Here is a 24,168-nt window from a genome sequence, read left to right as displayed (position 1 = left end):
TGCCTAGACTTCCATGTGTTGGCATTCTTACCTCTCTCCTTACCTCCTTCTGTTACTAGTTTTCAGTTGCCTGTAATCTATCTTCTATAATATCTAACAGCAAAGACTTTATTGTCTAGAACAGTATCTACATATAGTTAGTGTAGAGTGAATTAATTAGTACATATATTAATATCTGATGGTGCCTTATGTTAATTATTACAAATCAGGAAGTGGCACTATTTAGAAATTTGCTAAATGTGGTCATTTGGTATTTTAAAATCTGCTCTTTTCAAGTTTCACTGCTAGAACATTTATTTTTGGTTTTTCTAAGAAAAATATATAGTAAGAAGCATTTAGATTTAGATGCTAATTTTCAGAGATTAAGAAAATTTGAGGCCCATATAATCAAGTATTCAAATACAGATTCCTAAGTTTGTGTAGTTCTAATTCCCAGGTGAAGATAAAAATGACTGTATTTAAAGTTGGGTTGCAAATGTGGCTCTTAGAGGTGTGTGCCTATCTTTTCTTTTAGAAAGGACTGCGGACACTATGTATAGCTTATAGACAGTTTACAACTAAAGAATATGATGATATAGATAAGCGCCTATTTGAAGCCAGGACTGCCTTGCAGCGACGGGAAGAGAAATTGGCTGATGTCTTCCAGTACATTGAGAAAGACCTGATATTACTAGGAGCTACAGCAGTGGAAGACAGGCAAGTATCAGAAATAGGCAGTGTCTTTTTTTAAAGAATGTTTTAGTCAACGGTTTCTAATAGACTAAAATAAATACTGTTAATTAACATTCTGTAACAAAATAGGAAACTAAAACTAATTTTTCTGCTGACAATAATGCTGTTTTATTCCAGCATTAGATATTTGAAATAGATTAAACACTTGTATTATTCTTCCATTTTGCTATTCATCGTCAGTCAGTTGTCTTACCTGACATCATCAAACATTCACATATCTTTCCATCCTCACCTTCCACTACTGCCCAATCTGCTTCATGCTTCAGTAATGCCACACTGGCTGTATTCAGCTGTAGCTGAAATTGTGTTCATGGCTTGTTCCTTGGCAAGGCTTTGCCTTGTACCTGGATGATTCTTCTCTTCCCTATCAGGGCATTTGTGAATAAAATGTACTCATAACCAACCCTTATCCTTTTCTGACAACTAACATAATTGAAAGTGCTCTTCTTTATGAACGTTCTGCTTATTGGTGTTTTATGCTATATTAAATTATTTGATTAAAGATTTTTCTCCTCCTTTAGCATATAAATTCCTTACAAGTTGTTAACTTTTTAAAACCCAGCATATATATCAATTTTAGCCTCTTAAATTAAATTGAATATTGTGAGTCAAATTGATTTTCATAAATTAAGCCTGTTTTTTTGTTTGGTATATCTACAAAGGAATACATATTTTAAATGTGGGTTTTCATTTGATTTCTTAAACTTATGTAGTCTTGTATTTCCTCAAGTCTGATGTTTAATTTAAAAGGAAAACTATAAGAGACTCATCCAAAAGCAGAAACCCTGAATTCAGGACCTCTCATGACTAGACTTGTATGTAGGGCTGCATCCTTACCTCCCTTTCTTTACCTATTTCTGTTACTGAGGTGGGGTGAGGAGAGATCTTTGCTTGAAATTTTAGACTTGCTAGTGGCACATTTCTTGCCTACCATACTTCAAGCCTCAAATCACTCCCTCCCCCTATCCCACTTCCCAGTAAGATAGGTTTATGAAGGCCACCGTGTTAGTTGGGTTCATAAAAACCAACTTTAATGATAATACCCTTAAAGCATAAGGTTGTAAATTTTAATTCATTGGTTTTCTTTGAATTAGATGGCCACTGGTAGTTTATTCTTGTTTCCTGCATAATCACAGAAATTTTCAGTTATGTTGATACACTGTAACATTCCTATAAAGATTATACTTTATGTATTATACTTAATATATACTGTAGGAGTATTTTTCTCTACCAATTTTTTTCTTTTAATTTTAGACTACAAGATAAAGTTCGAGAAACTATTGAAGCATTGAGAATGGCTGGTATCAAAGTATGGGTACTTACAGGAGACAAACATGAAACAGCTGTTAGTGTGAGTTTATCATGTGGACATTTTCATAGAACTATGAATATCCTCGAACTTACCAACCAGAAATCAGACAGTGGATGTGCAGAACAATTGAGGCAACTTGCCAGGAGGTAAGATAGCAATATCTGGGCGTCAGCTTGCCACTGCTTACCTAATTTTTTTTTATTTAATTTGTAATTTAAAAGCACTTTTAAATTTTGATTTTATGTGTATGGTTATTTTGCATGCATGAATATCTGTATTACCATCTGTATACCTGGTATCCACTGAGGGTAGAAGAGAATATTGGATCCTGTAGGACTAAAGTTACGGACAGTTGTCTGCTGCAAGATGGGTGCAAAGAATTGACCTGGATCTTCTCGAAGACCAGCCTGTGCTCTTAATAGCCGAGCTTATCTCCTACATGTTTTTAAATATTTTGATAGATGAGGAGCAACCCAAAGACTTATTAAATGCTACAAAAATGACATGAAACTGGGAATTTATTGTCTCAGAGTGTAATAGCTATATACATTTGTTTCTGTGATAGCTATATATGTTACTATTGTACCATTTGAGCTAGCTATTTGCAACTGAACCTTACAAGGTTTTATATCATCTCTACACTGCTGCTTGGTGCATTATAAGAGTGACATGATTACAACTTGATGGGGTTTTTAGTATAACGCATGACACCATACTGTGACATTTTCTAATGTCAGTCTGAAGTTCAGTGACCAAAACAGAAAATGGATCACTTCTGGAATTCTTGGATGGTGAGGTCCCAAAGGTCCCCAGATATTATGGGCTATTGCTAATGCATTTGATTATCCTCTAGAACTTGATGGAAAGACAAAAGACTCCATTACTAAAGATATTATGAGTATACATACATGGAAAAATCAAGCTGGAACCTACTGGCCAACAACTCTGGAAATCCTTTCCTGGAACTGAACTTTATTAGCCTCTGGTGTCTTGTAGGGGTGTTGCTGCCCTGTTACAGGGTAACACCATATATGTACATATACATATACAGATACATCTTAAGAAGCTTTTATAGTAGTATGTTTCTATGGGACTTTCCTGGAAAGTACTTAGAGTTATTACCCCTTCTAGTTTCCCTTCTTTTACTTTGCCCTCCCTCACCCCAGTTTTTCCCCTTTACTCTTCATACTAGTACATTCTATTTCTCCTCCCACAAAAAGCCCCTCCCCATGAACCCTTGGTAATTTCCTGACCTTTTTGGGTATTCCAAATGAAGCACACATATCTAAAAATCCAAAACTGATAGCTACACTGAAAGAAAACAGGCAGCATTTGTCCTGTGTCTCTGCACCTGTTGCAAAAGGAAACATCTCTGATGATGACTGAATAGGGCACTGAACTATGAGAATAGCTACCAATTTCTCAGTGGTTCTTGTCCCTTTCCCCTTCTTCGGGGGGACCACATGTTTCTCTCTTAGGGTCCTCCTTGTTTCCTAGTTTCTCTGGTGGTGTGGATTGTAGGCTGGTAGTCCTTTGCTCTAGGTCTAATATCAATATGAGTGTGTACATACAATGCTTGTCTTTCTATGACTGGGTTACTTCACTCAGGATGGTTTCTAACATCCAGTTCCATCCATTTGTCTGCAAATTTCAAGATTTCATTGTTTTTTTCCACTGAGTAATACTCTATTGTGTAAAATGTACCACATTTTCTCCATCCATTCTTCAGTTGAGGGGCATCTAGTTTGCTTCCAGGTTCTGGCTATTACAAACAACGCTGCTATGAACATAGTTGAACATATGTCCTTGTTGTATGAATGTGCATCCTTTGGGTAGATGCCCAAGAGTGGAATTGCTGGATCTTGAGGTAGACTGATTTTTATTTTCCTGAGAAACCGCCATACTGATTTCCAAAGTAGTCACATAAGTTTGCACTCCCACCAGCAATGGAGAAGTGTTCCCCTTTCTCCACATCCTCTCCAGCATAGACTGTCATTGGTGTTTTTGATTTTATCCATTCTGGCCAGTGTAAGATGGTATCCCAGAGTGGTTCATGGTGATAGACATGGATCTATCTGCAATCTTCTACATGTCAGCAACCAGTTATGTAAGCACCATTTGTTGAAGATGCTTTCTTCTTTCCATTGTATAACTTTAGCTTCTTTGTCAAAAATCAGGTATTCATAGGTGTGCTGATTGATATCAGGGTTTTCAATTCAATTCCATTGGTCTACCTGTCTAGTTGTGTGCCAATACCAAACTGTTTTCAGGACTATAGCTCTTTAATAGAGCTTGAAGTCAGGGATGGCGATGCCTCTGGAAGTTCCTTTATTGTACAAGGTTCTTTTGGCTATCTTGAGTTTTTTGTTTTTCCATATAAAGTTGATTGTTGTTCTTTCAATATCTGTGAAGAATTGTGCTGGTATTTTGATGGGGATTGCATTAAATCTATAAATTGCTTTTGGCAAGATTGCCATTTTTACTATGTTGATCCTTCCTATCCAAGAGCATGGGAGATCTTTCCATTTTCTGGTATCTTCTTTAATTTCTTTCTTTAGACTTAAAGTTCTTGTTATACAGGTCTTTCACTTGTTTGGTTAGAGTTACCCCCAAGATATTTTATGTTGTTTGTGGCTATTGTAAAGGGAGATGTTTCTCTGATTTCTTTCTCAGCCCATTTATCTTCTGTATATAGTAGGGCTACTGATTTTGTTGAATTAATCTTGTGTCCTGCCCCCTTGCTGAAGGTGTTTATCAGCTGTAGAAGTTCCCTAGTAGAGTTTTTCAGGTCACTTACGTAAACTATCATATCATCTGCAAATAGTGAATGTTTGACTTCTTCTTTTCCAATTTGTATCCCCTTGATCTCCTTTTGTTGTCTTATTACTATAGCTAAAACTTCAAGCACAATATTGAAGAGATATGGAGAGAGTGGACAGCCTTGTCTTGTTCCTGATTTTAGAAGAATCACCTTGAGTTTCTCTCCATTTAGTTTGGCTGTTGGTTTGCTGTATATTGCTTTTATTATGTTTAGGTATGTTCCTGTTATCCCTGATCTCTCCAAGACCTTTATCATGAAAGGGTGTTGGATTTTGTCAAAAGCTTTTTCAGCATCTAGTGAAATGATCACGTGTTTTAATTTATATTTTCCTAATGTCTAATTTTGCTAAATACTTTAAAAATATTGCTTAGCTATGTGTCTTTTTGAGAAAACAGATATTTAGTTTCTTGAATTCTTAGAATTTATAGATAATTAATCCTCCATTAGATGTATAGCTAGCAAAGATCTTTTCCCATTCTATAGGCTGCCTCCGCAGTTTGCTTTGTAATACGGAAGCTCTATCTTTTTATGAAGTTCATGTGTTGATTGTTGATCTTATTTCCTGGACAGCTGGAATCCTATTCAGAAAGTCATTACCAAATCTTATATCCTGAAGTGTACTCTCTAAACTTTCTTCTGGAAGTTTCAGGTCTAATGTTGAGAACTGTGATCCATTTAGTAAGAGAGAAGAATCACATTTCATCCTTCTACATGAAGAGAGCCGATTTTCCAACACTCCTGGTTAAAGATACTGTCTTTTTTCCAATGTATGTTTTGGCATCTTTGTCAAAAATAAAGTATATATAAGTTCATGGACTTTGAGTCCTCAGTTCCTTTCCATTGATAACTGTGTTTTTGTGCCAGTGCCGTGGTGCTGTTACAACTATTGCTCTTGAAATCATTAATGATGATACTTGCAAAATACTTTCATTGTTCAGGATTGTTTTAGCTGTCTGGGTCCTTCATGCTTCCTTATGAATTTTAAGATTGTCTTTCAAGTTCTGTGAAGAATTACTTTAAATTTTATGGAAATTGCATTAAATCTGTAGGTTGCTTTTAGTAGGATAACTATTTTCGCAATAGTAATCATACCAATCCATGTTATGGGAGGTCTGTTCATCATCTGCTATCTTCTTTCACTTCTTTCTTGAGTTTTTTTTTTTTTTTAAGTTTTCTTTGTATATGACTTTCTCTTTTGGATTTTTTGTTGTTGTATTTTTTTTTTTTTGAGGCTATTGCACATGAGATTGTTACCTTGATTTCTCAGTCTGTCTTTAGTGTATAAGAAAGCTGCTGATTTGTGGTGTTGATTTTGCAACCGTCCATTTTGCTGAAAGTGAGAACATTAATTTCTAACCTCTGTATTCTGTAGGGTTCAGAGATTGATATGTAAGAACCATCCTTTTGGTTTTGAATGAGTAAATTTATTAAGTATATTGCAAGCAAAATACACTAAATTATCACTACATTTTAAACTTAGCAAAATTTATTTTCTTTCTAAGTACCTATATAGTACTATACCTGAGTTTTGCCTTTTGGCCCACAGACCCTAAAAAATAGTTTCTTGAACCTTTATAGAAAACATTTGCTAGCCCTGGTTTATTTTATATAACCAAACTGTTAAATCTACATCTCACAGTTCAAAAATTATTTCATAATAATTTATATTCTAAATTCTGTCTATTCTGTAAATCAAATTTATTTTTAGGCAAATCAAATTTATTTCTCTGTCCCAGACTCCTTATTCCCATTCCCATTCCCACCAGGCAACCCCAGCATGTCCTCCTCCTTGTTCATGTCCTTTTTATTTTTATTTTTATTTTTGTAAACTACTAATTAGTGCTGTCTGCTGGAATGCTGACTGATCTTGTGTCTTATTCAGCTAACCGTAGTTCTGTATATTCATGTCATGTCTAGGAAACATTTCTCACCTCTCTTTCCCCATCCTCCAAACTCACACATTCTTTCCACCCCATCTTTCCACAATGTTCTCTGTTCCTTGAGTGGAGAAGGAGGGATTGGTACAGATATCTTAGTTAGGGCTGAGCACTCAGTGGTCCCTTCTTCTCAGCACTTCAGCCAGTTATGAGTATATGTATTAACTGCTGACCACTGTAGAGAGAACTTTCCCCGTTCAAGGTTGAATGCAGTATTAATCTAAGGGTGCAAACATAGATATTTAGAAGACAATTTGACCTTCCTAGCTGTGGGCTTTTGACCCAAGTTTGTAGTACAAGGCATGAATTCTTTCTTGTGGTGCAGACCTCAGCTCTAATCCAAAAGTGGTTGGTTACCCCCATAACTGTCATGTCACTGTTCTACCAGGGGGCACATCTTGCCTGGTAAGTCCGTATTAAAAGCATGCAAGTGGAAAATACCACTAATGGCTTTTCTCTTCTACTGGCCTACAGGGTACCTTCTGGCACAATGAAAGCTAGGCAGCAGGGAGGAAGTTTTCAGGTCAGTTCAGGACAGTTTCTTAAAGAGATTTCCTTTTTTTTTTCTTTCTTTGAAGTGGGGAGGTTGGTCTTTTGGCTCACAGTGCCAGAGGATGAGTCATAGTGGTAAGGACACCATGGTAGCCAGAGAGCAGGAAGCTAAGCATTCATACCCTGTACTGCAAGCATGAAGGAGAAGGAGAAAACTGGAAATGGTGCCATCATTAAACTCTCAAACTTGTCTCCAGTGACAGACTTCCTGAGCCTCCTAACCCTCCCCAAATAGGGCCACCCTCAGGGGACCAAGTTTACAAACACCCAAGCCTATGGCAGACACTTCTCATTCAAACTACCACATTCTACTCCCTGTCCCCGTATCCACAATGCAAAATGCATTTAGTCCCACTTTAGAAGTCTCTACAGTCTTTCATAATCTTAACCCTCTTCTGAGACACTTCAAGGAACACTTTTTATTTGTAAGCCCCTGTAAAACTCAGAAAGCAAGTTACAAACATCTAACATTTATTTCTATTCTAAAGGGGAGGAATGGGGCACAGTGAAAAGAAACTGGATCAAAGCAAGACTGAAACCCAGTAGGACAAACTCCAAACCCTGTAGCTCTGTTCTGATGTCAAAGGGCTTAGATGGCTCTATCCCCCCAGCTTTGCTGCATGCAACATAAATCTCTCTCAGTGGCTGGTTCTGATCCCCTTATACAGCTCCCCTTGGCAGATATTCCATGTTCCTGGTACCTCCAACATCTTGGGGTCTCCAATGCAACCCTGATTTTGCTTCCACAGTAGTGACATCTTATGTCCTCTTACCTTCTCAGGGCCTTCTTGCAGGTAAGGCCACATTTTGTCTGGCCTTAGGGGCTCTCTGAAACCATGGAGAAAGATTATAACTTCATTCTTGCATGCATTGTGCCTCTGAAGCTAGCACTACATGGACTACACTGCCAAGTTCCATAGCCAGAAACCAGAAAGTACCCCAGGCTGTCTTTTATAGGTTGGAAGTTTATCTGCCCACCCCCCCACCCCCCGAGGGCAGCCTTTTCTATTTCAGTGCAGAAATAGAACTGGCCTCTCCTTAATGACACTAATCTCCTTAACAACTGTAGCCTCTCTTCTATTAAGTGTCTTCGATGTAACATTAAGCTTCCTAGTGTTTTTCTCCAAAAATCTACATTTTTTTTATTTCTTTCTGCCCCACTTGGCTCTTTTTTTCATTGTAGACTTCTATAGGCATTATCATTAATAACCATACTACATACTCAATGACTGTCCTGACATTTCCCCCACCAAAGAAAGTAGTCCATGACTTTTTAATTTAGCCCCAGATAATTTCTTAGGACACAAACAGAAGGCAGCCAGGTTCTTTGCCAAAATAACACAGGTATATCCTCTAGCCCTGTTGCTGTTAAAGTCCTTGCTTCCCTCTGAAACCTCTTGTTCAGGCCTCTAGTCTGCTTTGCTTTCAGCAGTACCATCTTACAAGATGGCCTTCTAAGTTCTAATTACAGCATTGAACTGCTTTTCTTGTCCAGAGTTCCGAAGTCTTTAACATCCCATAAAAAACAAAACAAAACAAAACAAAAACCCACCATGGTCATGTTCTTCATAGCAACAGCCCACACTCCTATATCAACTTTTTTATTTATTCTTTTTCTATTGCTGTGATGAAGAATCATGACCAAAATACCTTATAGAAGAACCTCATTATTTGGGTTTATGGTTCCAAAGGGTTAGAGTCCATATTTGCAAGAGCAACATGGCAGCAGGAAGCTGAGAGCTCACATCCTTTACTGCCACCATGTACCTGAGAGTTAGAGATATTTTTAAAAGACAGTATAACTTCTTTGCTTGGCTATAGAAGGCACTTCATCTTGGAAATTGTGTTATTTTGAGATCATATGAACACCATTGTGCTGAGTAGTTAAGAAGAATACTATCAGGGAGAAATTAACTGCTCAAAACAATTTACTTTATGTATACTTTCTAAAATTATTTCTTGGTTTTTAAAAGTTATGTTGTGCCAGTGAGATGGATCAGTGGGTAAATGTGCCTATTACCAAGCCTGACTATGTGAGTTCAGTCCCTGAGATTCCAAGAGAGCACCATCTCTTTCAAGTTGTCCTCTGACTTCTACATGAGTACATACACATATATACAAATAATATGTAAATTAAAACATAGTAAAAATTTTTAAAAATTAATGTCTAGCCAGGCGGTGGTGGCACAGGCATTTAATTCCAGCACTTGGGAGGCAGAGGCAGGTGGATCTCTGTGAGTTCGAGGCCAGCCTGGTATACAAAGTCAATTCCAGAACAGGCTCCAAAACTACACAGACAAACCCTGTCTCAAAAAATCAAACAAAAATTTAATATCAGCTTAAAATACTAAAAATTATAAAGAAGATACATTGTTGATAACACTACAAGTAAGTAAAGTTTATTAATTATGTTTTCTTTAGGTCTTCTGTGTATGTTCTTTTGCATATTTTAACCATTGGTAGTATTCATTTTTCTTTTTGTACAAAAGCTGTGTTTTATCTTACCTTTTAGGTAATACAACTGAGTTTGTTCACTGATACATGAGTCATTCAACAGTAGTCTGGTTGAACTGTCTGACTTTCAATAAGACTCTTATTAGAGTAAATAATCTGGCTTCAGAGTGTGACATACGTATAATTCTATTATTTTCTAGAATTACAGAAGACCATGTGATTCAGCATGGGCTGGTAGTAGATGGGACCAGCTTATCTCTTGCACTCAGGGAGCATGAAAAGCTATTTATGGAAGTCTGCAGAAACTGTTCAGCTGTATTATGTTGTCGTATGGCACCTTTACAGAAGGCAAAAGTAAGTATATATCATTAAAAGTTCTGTAAAAATAATCTTCAAAGGAGGAAGGAAGGGGAGGAAAAGAAGGAAGTACAGAACAAACAAGACAATTCTTTGTTAAAAGTTATCAGCTTCAGCATAGTGGCAAACAACTGTAAATCTTAGCATTCAAGAGTCTGAGGCGAGAGGATTGCAAGTTTGAGGTCAGCCTCAACTAACAACGTGTCAGGGAGGGAAGAAGAGGATGTGGCTATCAGTTATAAATTAGGAAAGCTGAAATCCAATCTACTTTTATCATCTGCATATGTAAAGCTGTATACAAGAAATGTAAAAATTTCAGGTGCCTAGGGTTCAACCAAAAACCCGCTCAGACAATTTTTATAAGTCTACAGTTTGGAATATTTTGAGGTATGAGATTTTACCTGGTAGCTCTCTCCTCAGGTAAAGGCACCTGCTGCTAAGCTTGACTACCTGAGTTCCAGCCCCAGGCCCCACATGGAAGAAGGAAAGAACAGACTCCCACAAGTTGTTCTTTGACTTCTCTTTGGTCACTCATACAAATAGACACATATGCATACACACACACACACACACACACACATAAATATATTTAGATTCATGGAATTTTGTTACAGTGCTTGTATGTCACAGTGTGTGGAGATTAAAACTAGAGCAGACATGTCTCTGCTCTTGTAAAATCCAAGAATCCCAGAACAAAGTCAGTGGGTAAAGTTACTGTCAAGTAAGTCTAATGACCTTGATTCAGTACTTGGAACTCACATAAAGGTATAAGGAGAGAACCAACTCCACATAGTTGTTCTCTGACCTCCAAATACTGGCCATCTCATGTGTACCAACACCACCCCCCACCCATACACACACTGGCTTAAAAATATTTCTAAAGAATTCCAGATAAACTTGTTTTAATTTCACTTAATATAATATTTTCTTAAATCTTGAAACTTAGCTAATCAGACTAAATGTTTCTTTTCTTTCTAGCAGGTATTTTCTTTCTTGAGAATTTTGTTTTGAAAACTCAGTGAAGTATAGTTATTTATGTAAATAAGTTATTAGTCTAAAATTTTAGAATATATTCCTAAAATCCGAAAAAACAACTATTTTGTTACAACACTTGTAAAAAGACATTCTTAAACCCTTGGTCTCCATACCTCTCAAAGAGTGAAGTTTACTGTGTTACTGTCTTGTTGTCTTCACCACTATACTACTGCAGAAAACGTCATATGAAAGAAGTTACACAAATACAATAAGTTGAAACTTGACCACAAAGGATGAACTCATTGTATGTTTTTCAGGTAATAAGACTGATAAAAATCTCACCTGAGAAACCGATCACATTGGCTGTTGGTGACGGTGCTAATGATGTAAGCATGATACAAGAAGCACATGTTGGCATAGGTGATTGACTTTTTTCTTGAATTTTTAAGTGGTATAATTACTGGGTAGTTTTGAATTTTCCTTTTGGTAAAGTACTACAATGTCCAGTGTTTGTATAAAAACAAATACAATATGACAGTACATGATAGTATATCCCCATAAGAAACCAGTTGTTATTTAGCATACATGCACAATAAATTTCTTATCTACTATTTACATTACTTTAATTATTTAATTAAAGGTATCACATTAGTGAATTTTTCTTTGCTTAATCTACTTAATAGTGAAAGTAATTTTATTTTACATCCCATTTTGTACCTGACAAAGAACTTTCACTTTAAACTCTAAAATTCTAACTTACATAGTTGTTATCAAGGTTTTAATTTCTTGTTTTATAATTATTATTACTCATTTGTGAAACTAAAGATTATTCTGTACATTTTGAGAACAGTTTTAGAGAAAAGAATTATACCAAACATTAATAAAAACAAAAAATTCTAATACTTTTCTGATTTTAATAGTATATCATTTTCTGTATTCTTTTTTCATTCATTTATTTAGCTCATAAATAAAGTCATGCACAATTATGATACAGAATACAGTATGTTCACAATGGTATGGCTAAATTAAACCAATTAGCATGTTATATCACACATACTCATCATTTTTGTTTTGAGAACACTTAAAGTATACTATCTCACAACTTTTAAAATATAGCATATTGTTATCAACCATATTTATCATGCTCTCAGTAGACCTCAAGACTTCAGAGAGTCCATGCCTCTTGTCCAACTGCAGTTTTATATCCTTAAACCAATCGTTTCCCCATTGTTAAAAGACCCACATTGAAGCCTAATAGCCACAATTCTGCTCTCTGTTCCCATAAGTTTATCATTTCTAGGTTAACACATAAAATTGAATTGTGTGACATTTGTCTTCCAGTGTGTCACTTATTTTTTTTTGGCAAGCATATAACTTTACTACTTACTAAAGATGAAATCAAATTTGCATCCACAGGTGAGCACTCACTGAAATACCTTGGATTCATCACATATTTGAGTTTCAATTAATATATATATATATATATATATATATATATATATATAGAGAGAGAGAGAGAGAGAGAGAGAGAGCGCAATAATGGCAATATGTTATGCATCAATAGCAGCAACAGCTTTTCCAGGTTCTGCAGTCATTCTTAAGACCATATTGTAGTTTCCCCTAAAAAATATTTTCCTTGTTCCCATTCTTATTATAGAATCATTTTATTGCATTCAGTGTACTATTATTGTATTGTCAGTGGTTCACCAATGAATGATTTACTATTTACTCTACTCTGATCTGTCAGCATTATTTTATAAGTGAAGAACAAGAAAAGGAAGTGTGAGTAGTATGTGTGTGGCTCCACTGAGCTTTAAAATCCCAGCATAGAGGAGAGTCAGCCTTGTCGAGGAAAAGTCTTCATGATGTGTTTGTGATGGGTAGAGTTGAGGGCTGATAGTTTTTATTTATGTCTTAAAGTCAGCCGTCCTTGTTTGGGATAATAGTCATTTTGAAATTTCAACTTTCTTTGTGGTTTCTAAACTGTCTCAACTGTAATTTTTAGCTAGTTTCATACTATATATTAGGCATATAAAACTGACTTAGGAGCTATGGAGATGACCTAGTGGATAATGTGCTTCTTCCTAGGCAGTAGCCCCTGAGTTCAGATCTCTAGTACCCATGTAAAAGCCAGCCACAGTGCATATCTGTAACCCCGCATCTGCACATGGTGTAGTCACAGACTGACACTGGGGGGTTTTCTGGACATCTTAGTTTAACTGAAATAACAAACTCCAGGTTCAGTGAGAGACACTTCACCAAAACGCATGATAGCATGCTAGAGAAGGGTGATTTGAATCCATGTTTATCCACTATTTACATACACCATGCTGTACATGGGCAAGTGAGTGTACCCAGGTACACATATGCACACATATACAAGGAAACATTGCTTAGTATATAGCAAAGAAAATACTTAGTTTGCTGTTGCTTTCTTACTGAATCTTTATTTGTTTAACAAAAAAGAAAAAAGTCATATGTCTTTTTTAGTACCTTTACCAAAACCAATTCCAGGTGGAGTAGGAATTTAGGGAATTCAAACAAAATTCAAATTAGAATAGTCTGATTGCAATAATGATAAGAATCGATAAATTTGGCAACATTATTGAGACTATAAATTGATACAGCATTGTTGTACAAAACAGAACTTTAAACTGTGTGCCTATTAATCTCCCATTTATATGTGTAGGATTTTATTATAAGAAAATAGATATTTAAGAATAATTTGTATTCTTTGACAGTGTCATACATATATCCATATATCATGTATTTTCAGTCATACTCACTTCCCATTCCTCATTCTGTCCTACTTTCCATTGAATTCTTCCCAATATGTCACCCAGGAAGTTCCATGTCTTTGGATTTTGGTTTTAGATTTTAAGAAAATATTGAACATACTGATAGAGGTGTGTGTGCAGCAGGGTGTGGTGGTTCACATCTGTACTCTTAGTACTGCAGAGATTTTGGATGCTGGGATAGGCTCTTCAGTCCCAGACCAGTCACAGAGCAGTAGCTCATCCTAAAAATAAATAAATGCACATGCACACATACACATAATAAACAAATGCAAGTTAAAAAGCAAAAATCACATTTGTAGATGATTATTTATACATTAGTTCTCTTTGTTAAATATAATATATAGCATGCTGAAATAATTTCAGTGAAATAAGAAGTAAAAACTTGTTTTCTCTAGGTGTTGTGAATAAATTATTTTCTTTGCCTACCCAGTTAGAACATTTTTGTCACTTCATAACAAAAATTTTAATTTAAAAATAATTTTTAAAAGTTGCTTTGAGGTACAAAAAATTTGGATTTTTATTATTAACTTATTTTGAGACAAGGTCTCACTAAATAGCTCTGACTGGCTGGGAACTACTATGTAGATCAGGCTAGCCTGGAATTTACAGAGATGTGCCTTCTTTGGCAATTTTTCTTCCTCTTTTAGAATTTAAAGGGTTATCATAAAGTTAAAAACAACAACCACCAAAAAAGCCAAAACAACAACAAACCAGCAAGCACTTGGGAATTGATGTGGATAGCAAGGAAAGGGGCTCAGTTTCATTTGTGCCTTGAGAGCAATGAGACACTACAACAAAACATGTAGAAGAGGCAGAAGTAAGAGCCAGGGGTGACCAAAGAAGGCAGATATCCACAAAGTTCATAGAGACATTGAAAATCTTTAGATTTCAGTAGGATATGGAATGGAATGAAATGGAGTGGAGTGGAATGGAATGGAGTGGAGTTGAGTGGAATGGTGAACCAATCTTACCTCCATTATCTCCAAGATCCAAATGTTATTCTATCACAATGAAATACTTCATAGCAAAAGTATTTGACTATGACTATAGCACACTTGGCATAAAAGCTAAACTTCTAATTTTAAAATCAAACAATCTTTGTGTTTTTGTAGTGATTTGTGAAGACTCCTGGTGGTTAAGAGCAAAACCGGGTCCCTTCCACATAGCCCTGTACATGTATGCACACTAACCTCAAATGATGTTTTTAGTAGATGTGTCCTGGTAAATACAATTGTTGTAACTTATTTATTTAGATCATTGGGAGTAGTATAAAGAATATTTTGGAAAGTGTCCAATTTTGCAGGGTTTTCCTAACCGCAAAGTACCTCTGCACGTGGATAGTAGATGGCCAAATGCCAGGTTCTACGCTTCCTCCTGAAAGTCAGAGGCTGAGGTTGCCACTAGTGGTCTCTGTCTGGCCTTAGCATTCAGGCCAGGGCATGGCAGCAGCTGTCTACCTTGGAAGTACTGATGTAGCTAAACTGTGTCTGAGTGTTGCTGGGATGTGGTATTCAGGAAGGCCCTGGTACCTGGCCAGAGCCTGTCTGCTACCAAAGGCCATTTATAACTGACCAGCCCTTTCTTTTTTTATTTTTTTTAATTAGAAAGAAAATTATTTTACATGTCAATCCCAGGTCCCTCTCCTCCCCTCCCCCGCCCCAACTAACACCCTACCTATCCCATACCCTTTCTGCTCCCCAGGGAGGCTGAGGACTTCCATAGGGGGTTCTTCAAAATCTTTCATATTCTTTGGGATAGGGCCTAGGCCAACCACCTTGTGAATAGGCTCAGAGAGTATCCCTCCATGTGGAATGGGCTCCAAAAGTCCATTCCTATGCTAGTGATAAGAACTGATCCACTACAAGGGGCCCCATAGATTTCCGAGATCTCCTCACTGACACCCACATTCAGGGGGTCTGGATCAGACCCATGCTGGTTTCCCAGCTATCAGTCTGCGGACCAAGAGCTCTCCCTTGTTCAGGTCAGCTGTTTCTGTGGGTTTCACCAGCCTGGTATGGACCCCTTTGCTCATCAGTCCTCCTCCTCTACAACTGGATTTCAGTTCAGTTCAAGGTTTAGCTGTGGGTGTCTGCTTCTGCTTCCACCAGCTGCTGGATGAAGGCTATAGGATGGCATATAAATTAGTCATCAATTTCATTATCAGAAGAGGGCATTTAAGGTAGCCTCTCCTCTGTTGCTTATATTGTTAGTTGGTCTCATCCTTGACTTCTTCCTTTACAATTTGTATCCCTTTGATCTCCTTTTGTTGTCTTATTGTTCTAGCTAGAACTTCAAGGACAATATTGAAGAGGTATGGAGAGAGTGGACAGCCTTTCTTGTTCCTTATTGTAGAGGAATAGCTTTGACTTTCTCTCCATTTCGTTTGATGTTGGCTGTTGGCTTACTGTATATTGTTTTTATTATGTTCAGGTATGTTCCTGTTATTCCTGATCTCTCCAGGATCTTTATCATGAAGGGGTGTTGGATTTTGTCAAAGGCTTTTTCAGCATCTAGTGAGATTATCATGTTTTTTCTTTCTCAGTCTGTTTCTATGGTGGTTTACATTGATGGATTTTTTTGTGTTGAACCATCCTTGCAACCCTGGGATGAAGCCTACTTGATCATGGTGGATGATTTCTCTGATGTGTTCTTGGATTCGATTTGCCAGTATTTTTTTTTTTGAGTATTTTGCATCTATGTTCATGAAGGATATTGGTCTGTAGTTCTCTTTCTTAGTTGTGTCTTTGTGTGGTTTGGGTACCAAGGTAATTGTAGCCTCATAAAAAGAGTTTTGGCAATGAACTCTTCTGCTTCTATTGTGTGGAACAATTTGAGGAGTATTGGTACTAGCTTTTCCTTGAATTTCTGGTAGAATTCTGCACTGAGTGCAGAGTGCAGAGAGGTGAGATGCCTTGGCCCCTGCCTTGGGCCCAACGTCTACCTGCCTACTCTGGGAACTCCTGCCCTGGGGTCTGAAGGCAGATTGAATTGGCCCCTGAGGACCAGGTGACACTGACTGTGCTGCGATCTCTGGGCTACTCCCACCTCCATTCAGTTCAGAGTGCAGAGAGGCAGGTTGACTCAGCCCCTGAGGACGAAGCAACCCAGAGTCTGCTGACATTTCTGCTCTAGTCCCACTCTCACATACCTGAAGAGCCGGTGCCTAGAACCCACCAACACCCACCTTGAGACTCGTCAGAGTATTGGAACCAACTGCACCCACTGGAAAAGAACCTTGGACCCATACACACCAGGAAGGGAAGAGACACCACCTGCACCCACTGGAAGAAGAGATGGGAAGACGACAATATAAGAACACATCCAACAACAGGAAAACCAATATGACACCACCAGAGTCTAGGGAAGAAAAGACAAACCAAAAGATGCAAGAAATCAAGGAAAGCCAAGGAAATACAATTAAACAGCAGAAGGCAACAGTTCAGGACCTGAAAACTGAATAGAGACAATGAAGTAAACACAAACTGAGGGAATGTTGGAAGTGGAAAAGCTGAATAAACAATAAGGAACCACAGATGCAAGCATAACCAACAGAATACAAGAGATGGAAGATAGAATCTCAGACGCTGAAGATAAACTAGAGGAAATAAATTCATTGAGCAAAGAAAATCTTAAGTCCAACAAATCCTTAAGACAAAGTATCCAGGAAATATGGGACACCATGAAAAGACCAAACCTAAGGATAATAGGTATAGAAGAAGGTGAAGAAACCCACCTAAAAGGTGCAGAAAACATATTCAACAAAATCATAGAAGAAAAACTTTTCCAACCTAAAGAAAGACATGCCAATGAAAGTACAAGAAACTTATAGAACACCAAATATACTGTACCAAAAAGAAAGTCCCCTCATCACATAATAATTTAAACACCAAACATACAGAGTAAAGAAATATATTAAGAGCAGCAAAGGAAAAAGGCCAAGTAACATATAAAGGCAAACCTATCAGAATTACACCAGACTTCTCCATGGAAACTCTGAAAGAGGACCTGGATAGATATTCTACCAACTCTGAGAGAACACTGATGCCAGCCCACACTACTATACCCAGCAAAGCTTTCAATTACTATAAATGGAGAAAACAAGATATTCTAGAACAAAACCAGATTTAAACAATATGTAACCACTAATCCAGCCCTACAGAAAGTACTGGAAGGAAAACTCCAACCTAAGGAAATTAACTACACTCACAAAAACATAGGCAACAGATAATCCCACTTTACCAATACCAAAACCCAAAAGAAAAGGCAGGGTAAATGCACATACAATACCACTGCCAACAACAAATCAAAAACAAAAAAGAATAAGCACTCAGTGGTCCTTAATTTCCCTCTATATTAATGGTTTTAACTAGCCTATAAAAAGACACAGGCTAACAGAATGGATATGAAGACAGAATCCATCCTTCTGCTGCATACAAGAAACACACCTCGAATTCAAAGACAGACATTACCTCAGAGTAAAGGGTTGGGATGAGATATTCCAATCAAATGGACCCAAGAAATGAGCTGGGGTAGCTATCCTAGTATCTAACAAATTAGACTTCAAACTAAAATCAAAAGAGATGAAGGGCACTTCATATTCATCACAGGAAAAATCCATCAGGAAGAAGTCTCAATTCTAAACATCTATGCCCCAAATACAAAGACACCAACGTTTGTTAAAAAAAAAAAAATTATTAAAACTCAAATTACAAATAAGACCTCACACAGTTATAGTGGGAGACTTCAACATGCCACTCTCACCACTGGACAGGATGACCAGACAGAAATTTAACAAAGAGACAAAGGAACTAACTGAAGTTATGACCCAATTGGGATTAACAGACATCTATAGAACTTTCCACCCAAACACAAAAGAATATACCTTCTTTTCAGCATCACATGGAACCTTCTCAAAAATTGACCACATACTCGGCAGCATAGCAAACCTCAACAGGTACAAAAAAATTGGAATAATCTCCTGTGTCTTATCAGACCATTATGTTTTAAAGTTAGAATTCAAAAACAACACAAATTGCAGAAAACCTACCAACTCATGGAATTGAACAACACACAATTGCACCATTCCTGGGTCCAGGAAGAAATAAAGAAAGAAATTAAAGACTTCCTACAATTCAATGAAAATGAAGACACAACATACCCAAACTTATGGCATACTTTGAAAGCAGTACTAAGAGGAAAGTTCATAGCTCTAAGTTCTCACATGAATAGACTAGAGAATAGACACACCGGAGAGTTGACATCACAGCTGAAAGCTCTAGAACAAAAGGAAGCAAGTATTCCCAGGAAGAGTAGAGGCCAGGAAATAATCAAACTGAGGGCAGAAATCAGTAAAGTCGAAACAAAGAAAACAATTCAAAGAATCAGTGTAACAAAGAGTTGGTTCTTCAAGAAAATCAACAAGGTAGACAAACCTTTATCCAAACTTACCAAAAGGCAGAGAGAGAACATGCAAATTAACAAAATCAGAAATGAAAAGGGAGACATAACAACGGACACTGAGGAAATCTAGAGAATCATCAGGTCATACTTTGAAAACCTGTACTCCACAAAATTGGAAAATTTAAAGGAAATGGACAATTTCTGGACAGATATCACTTACCAAAATTGAATCAAGAACAGATAAAGCAACTTAAAAGACCTATATATAACCTCTGATGACCAGCCTTTTCTTGTTTAACATAGAACCCTGACTTCTGACTCTGTGACTCAGATGAGCCTGGGTCATCTAGTGTTGGGTTGTGTTTAGTTGCTGGAGGATTCTAGCATCTAAGTAAATTTCTTCACACAGACACACACACAAAATAAAAACCTACTTTGCTTTTAGTAATGACTCTCAAATGCAGTGCCACATTTGTTTTGACTGTCCTGTTGTTTTTAAATCTGTTTTAAGAATTCTCAGCAGTATAAAAACGCATCCAAACACAGGACACAGACCTGCAGCAAAAAGCATCTTAGGGGCAGCTAACAGCCATGAGAACTTCCACCTTCTCTAAGACACCTGAACTCCCTGGGGAACTGTGCCTCCAAGTTCTCCTGCAAAGCACCCCAGAGGCTCAGTGCATGTTCACAGTCCTTCAGCTTCAGTTCACCTTCATCCCCACACCTCCAGATCAGTAACAGGGAACACACACCATCCAGCATTCACAGCAGGTGACACAGGGAGGGAAGTACAAGTACTTCACTTAATGCAGTCAACTAAAGAGGATTTCCTAGGTACAAAACTTAGTCTTCCAACAGATGTGAATGTCTTTTGATGCAGAAAAAAAAAATGTTTGCTGTCATTGCTCTCTGCACACTTTCAGCAAGCCACAGGATTGAGTGACACATCTCTCCAAGTTAAAAGCAATATCCATTTGCATCACTAAGTCTCTGCACATCCTTTCTCTTTTTCTTGCTCATAGTAACTGTTCATGTCTTAGCACTACCACCATCAGTCCTGTTCTTGATGTACAGTGAGTATCGAGGCAGTGAGGTGGCTTGGTCCACTGTCAACTTAGCTACCTGTCACAGCAAAACCCAACCCTGGAAACATTGGGGGTGAGCCCTCCCACACCCATTCTGAACAACCTGGAGCCTAGTCAAGTGTGACTGACAGCAACACAGCCTCTGACTTGGCTTTCTGTAGCCTGCCTTTCCCCAAGCCTGGCTGCTGTCACATCTAGCTATAGCCAGCAGATCCAGGTCCTAGGGATTAAGATAAGTGATGCTGCCTTGGAGTCAAGTTCAAGGTGCTGGTGGCTGCTATGGGAAATCATGCTGGACCCTGAGGATCATACCTATATTATGATTATCTGCCTGTTACCCCAGAGTTCTGCAGCTTGTATGCCCTGGGTTGCTGTGACATGGTGGGTACTTTATGGCTGAAGTCTTTTGCTGTTCTAATATTGAAGTGAGTTTCTTGTGCACCTCTCTCTTAATCATAATTCACTTCTGTACCTAAATATAGATTTAAAATTCCCACCATCCTATGTGTGTGGTGTTGTTGCTTTGACTCTTGGCCTCTGTGGTCCTACACTGTCCTAAGCAATCCTGACTGAATGTAATAGTTTCTTTGTGCATATCATTCATTTAACTGCTTCTGGAAGAGACATCTCTATCATTCATGCTTGCACTTTTTTTTTTCTTTTAAATGGGGTCTCATTATGTATCCCTGTCTGGCCTTGAACTCTATGTGGACCAGGCTGTCCTCAAACTCACAGAGATCAACTTGCCTCTGACCCCTGTGTGCTGAGATTAAAGTGTGCACTACCATAGTCCCCCCCTGTAAATTTTTAAAAAGAGTTTTTACTCTTGAAAGCAAAAAAATCTTGTTTTGTAGTTTTGTATGTAAGACTTATTGGGTTTTTTTTTTTTTAAACAAATAAGCCAAGCACTGTACACACACACACACACACACACACACACACACACACACACACACACTTGAATGTTTGTTATGGTTGGTCACTCATTATTTTAAAATAAAATGTTATGAAAATGAGTATTTTTTAAAAGAAGACTTATTTTCCAGGTAAAATGATGCATTGCTTTTAGGGTGTATTTTTTTTTACCTATTTTATTTATTGAAAAGTTATAGAAAAATCTACTTTTTACTTAAAAAAATATTCATTTTTTCACCACAGCTTAAAATCACAAAAATATGCTTACTTTTATGGGTTTCAAATTTCTGATCCTGAAGTTTAATCTTTTTATTATCTTTGGAACTGGTGAATTTAAAGATGTGCTAGAGCCACCTGTTGTCCATCATAAGTTTAGCACTTTATGCTTATCCATGTGTGATTGATGCATCTACTAGAGCTAAACATTTCAGTATTATTTTTATATTTATTTTCTTCTGATTCTTTGAAAACTGATGTTACATGCCTGGTATATAGTTAGCTTTTATGTATTTAGCTTATTATAATCATATTTAAGTAGGACAGTCTTTTGTATAGCTGCTAGCTGTTGTATATTAGGATTTAGTGTTACAGCAACTACAAATAGATCAAAGTGATATACATTGTCTAAATTACACAGTGATTATCAGTGAGCATACCTTTTTTCTCCTTTATTGCAGGAATCATGGGTAAAGAAGGAAGACAAGCTGCAAGAAACAGTGACTATGCAGTAGCTAGATTTAAATTTCTCTCCAAATTACTTTTTGTTCATGGTCATTTTTATTACATTAGAATAGCTACCCTTGTACAGTATTTTTTTTATAAGGTGAGTTTCATTGGATTATAAGAATCAGTTACTGATATTTTAACTTGAAATTCCACTTAAGAATGTTTCCAGCGTTCAAATTATTCTTAAAGTATTTTCTTTAAGCAAAATTAACAATTTTGTAATAAATTGATTGCATGCCAACTGTAGATCAGTGGTTGTCTGTGCCACTAGGACACAGGTAGGATTGCTTGAAAGGGCTATTTAAGCAATTTTGGGCCAGTGAGAGGGCTCAGTGGGTGAAGGCACTTATCAACAAGCATGACATCCCAAGTTCAAACCCAGGACCCCCATGGTAGAATGAGAGAACTCCTGTAAGTGTCCTTTGTCTTTCACATTTATGCCATGGTGTGAACATGCTCATTCTTTCTGTCTCCCCATTTCCCTTCTCCCACCATCCCCCCCCCGTCCCTCCCTCCCTCCCTCTCTCTCTCTCTCTCTCTCTCTCTCTCTCTCTCTCTCTCTCTCACACACACACACACACACACACACACAATAAATATCAAAAATGAGAGAGTACACAAACACAGTTTTTGAAAAAGTTCTCAAATCTTATGGTATGTAAATTTATCGAGCATAAAAATTTACACTTAAATGTATTATTCTGTGCAAATTCAACTGCAAAAATGTAATTTGCTTAAAGCTATTTTATGCTGGTAAATTTAATTGAACCTCCAATTTCATGGATTACTAGCAGAGTTCCTTAATCTTTTTAGTTTCAAGGGTAGGCCTGTGGTAAACTAGTAAATGCATAAGCCTCTCAGTTACAGAGGGTTTATTTGTATAATAAAACAGATTATAATGTTGAAATAATGTGTCTCATTGGACCCTTTCAAGGAAGGTGAGACTCAGTGGAAGCTGTGTTGAGTCCTTGCTAATAAACATTTACCACACCAGCATATCTTATATGTTGTCTGTGTTCTGTTATTAATGGTTGCAAGTGATAGAACACAAATATGTGTATTACCATGAGATGATGTGACAGTTTCTTCTAGCCTACTGTTCTATCTTTCACTTATGATATGAGTAGATTGCATGTTTCTGTAGATTGATCAGAGGGGGAGCTATTCTTCCTTGTTCTATCTTCACTTATGGTATGAAAAATATTGAGGGAGAAAGATGTTATGATAGTTCCGCTTATGTGCTATAAATAGTTTGGCAATATCAAATGCTTATAACCTTGAAATATAAAACTATTACATACTGTAATATCTATGATATGAATTAAGAGTTAAAAGTGTAACTTTTACTGCTTGGAACTGATGGAAACTAAGAATATGGGTATTCATTACAATACCCATATAACTCCTTAAGCAGTTTCTAGACATGATTTAGTAAAATGAAAGTTGTATGTTCTTGTTTTCCATGGGTGTGTCTTTAGAGAAAATACATCTTACGTTATCAACTGGGGATCTATTTCTATATACTTTAGTAACATTTTAAGACTTCTTTCACTTTAGTTGTAAATATTTAAATTACTTCCCATTTTGCCTTGTTTTTCAGAATGTGTGCTTTATCACACCCCAGTTTTTATATCAGTTCTACTGTTTGTTTTCTCAACAAGTAAGTAAAATAAAAGTTTGTGTTTGTCTTTTTAGAAAAGTAATGTTTTCAAATCTTGACAACTATTTAAACAGACTTCATTTTGTTGTTGTTGTGTAAGTAACTAAGTATATTTACTTAATCTACCTAACATCCTTACTATTTATTCTTGCTTTTGAGATTACTATTAACTACCAAAATATATGTTAATTGTGGACTCTTATTTTTCAAACTGACATTAACTCTCCTCATTTATTTGTGTATTTGTTTGTTTATTTATGCAAGATTTTTTATATACTTTAGCTGGCCTCTTACTATGTAGTCAGAGATGATTTTGAGCTGGTGGCCCTCTTGCCTCTACTTCCCAAGTGGTAGGATTACTGGTGAGAGTTACCACCACCGCATCCAGTTTCCATCAAGGACTCTTAATATACACCAACTAACCTTCCCGACCTTGCTTACTGC

The 24,168-nt window shown here is 37.0% G+C and overlaps 1 protein-coding gene across 1 annotated transcript in view; it reads left to right on the top strand.

The window, feature by feature from the left end:
• The window catches only part of Atp11b (ATPase phospholipid transporting 11B (putative)), a 104,899-nt gene that overhangs the window by 58,096 nt on the left and 22,635 nt on the right, over nt 1-24,168 (top strand). The window contains exons 18-23 of the mRNA XM_027391992.2: nt 515-696; nt 1,987-2,190; nt 10,009-10,162; nt 11,458-11,560; nt 22,016-22,161; nt 23,665-23,724. Coding sequence (XP_027247793.1) covers nt 515-696; nt 1,987-2,190; nt 10,009-10,162; nt 11,458-11,560; nt 22,016-22,161; nt 23,665-23,724 — 849 coding nt within the window. The remainder of the gene's footprint in view (nt 1-514; nt 697-1,986; nt 2,191-10,008; nt 10,163-11,457; nt 11,561-22,015; nt 22,162-23,664; nt 23,725-24,168) is intronic.

This window comes from Cricetulus griseus (genome assembly GCF_003668045.3).
Source record: "Cricetulus griseus strain 17A/GY chromosome 1 unlocalized genomic scaffold, alternate assembly CriGri-PICRH-1.0 chr1_0, whole genome shotgun sequence".
NCBI lineage: Eukaryota > Metazoa > Chordata > Mammalia > Rodentia > Cricetidae > Cricetulus > Cricetulus griseus.
Note: the sequence above shows the minus strand (reverse complement) of the source record. Positions and strands in the feature narration are given on the sequence as shown.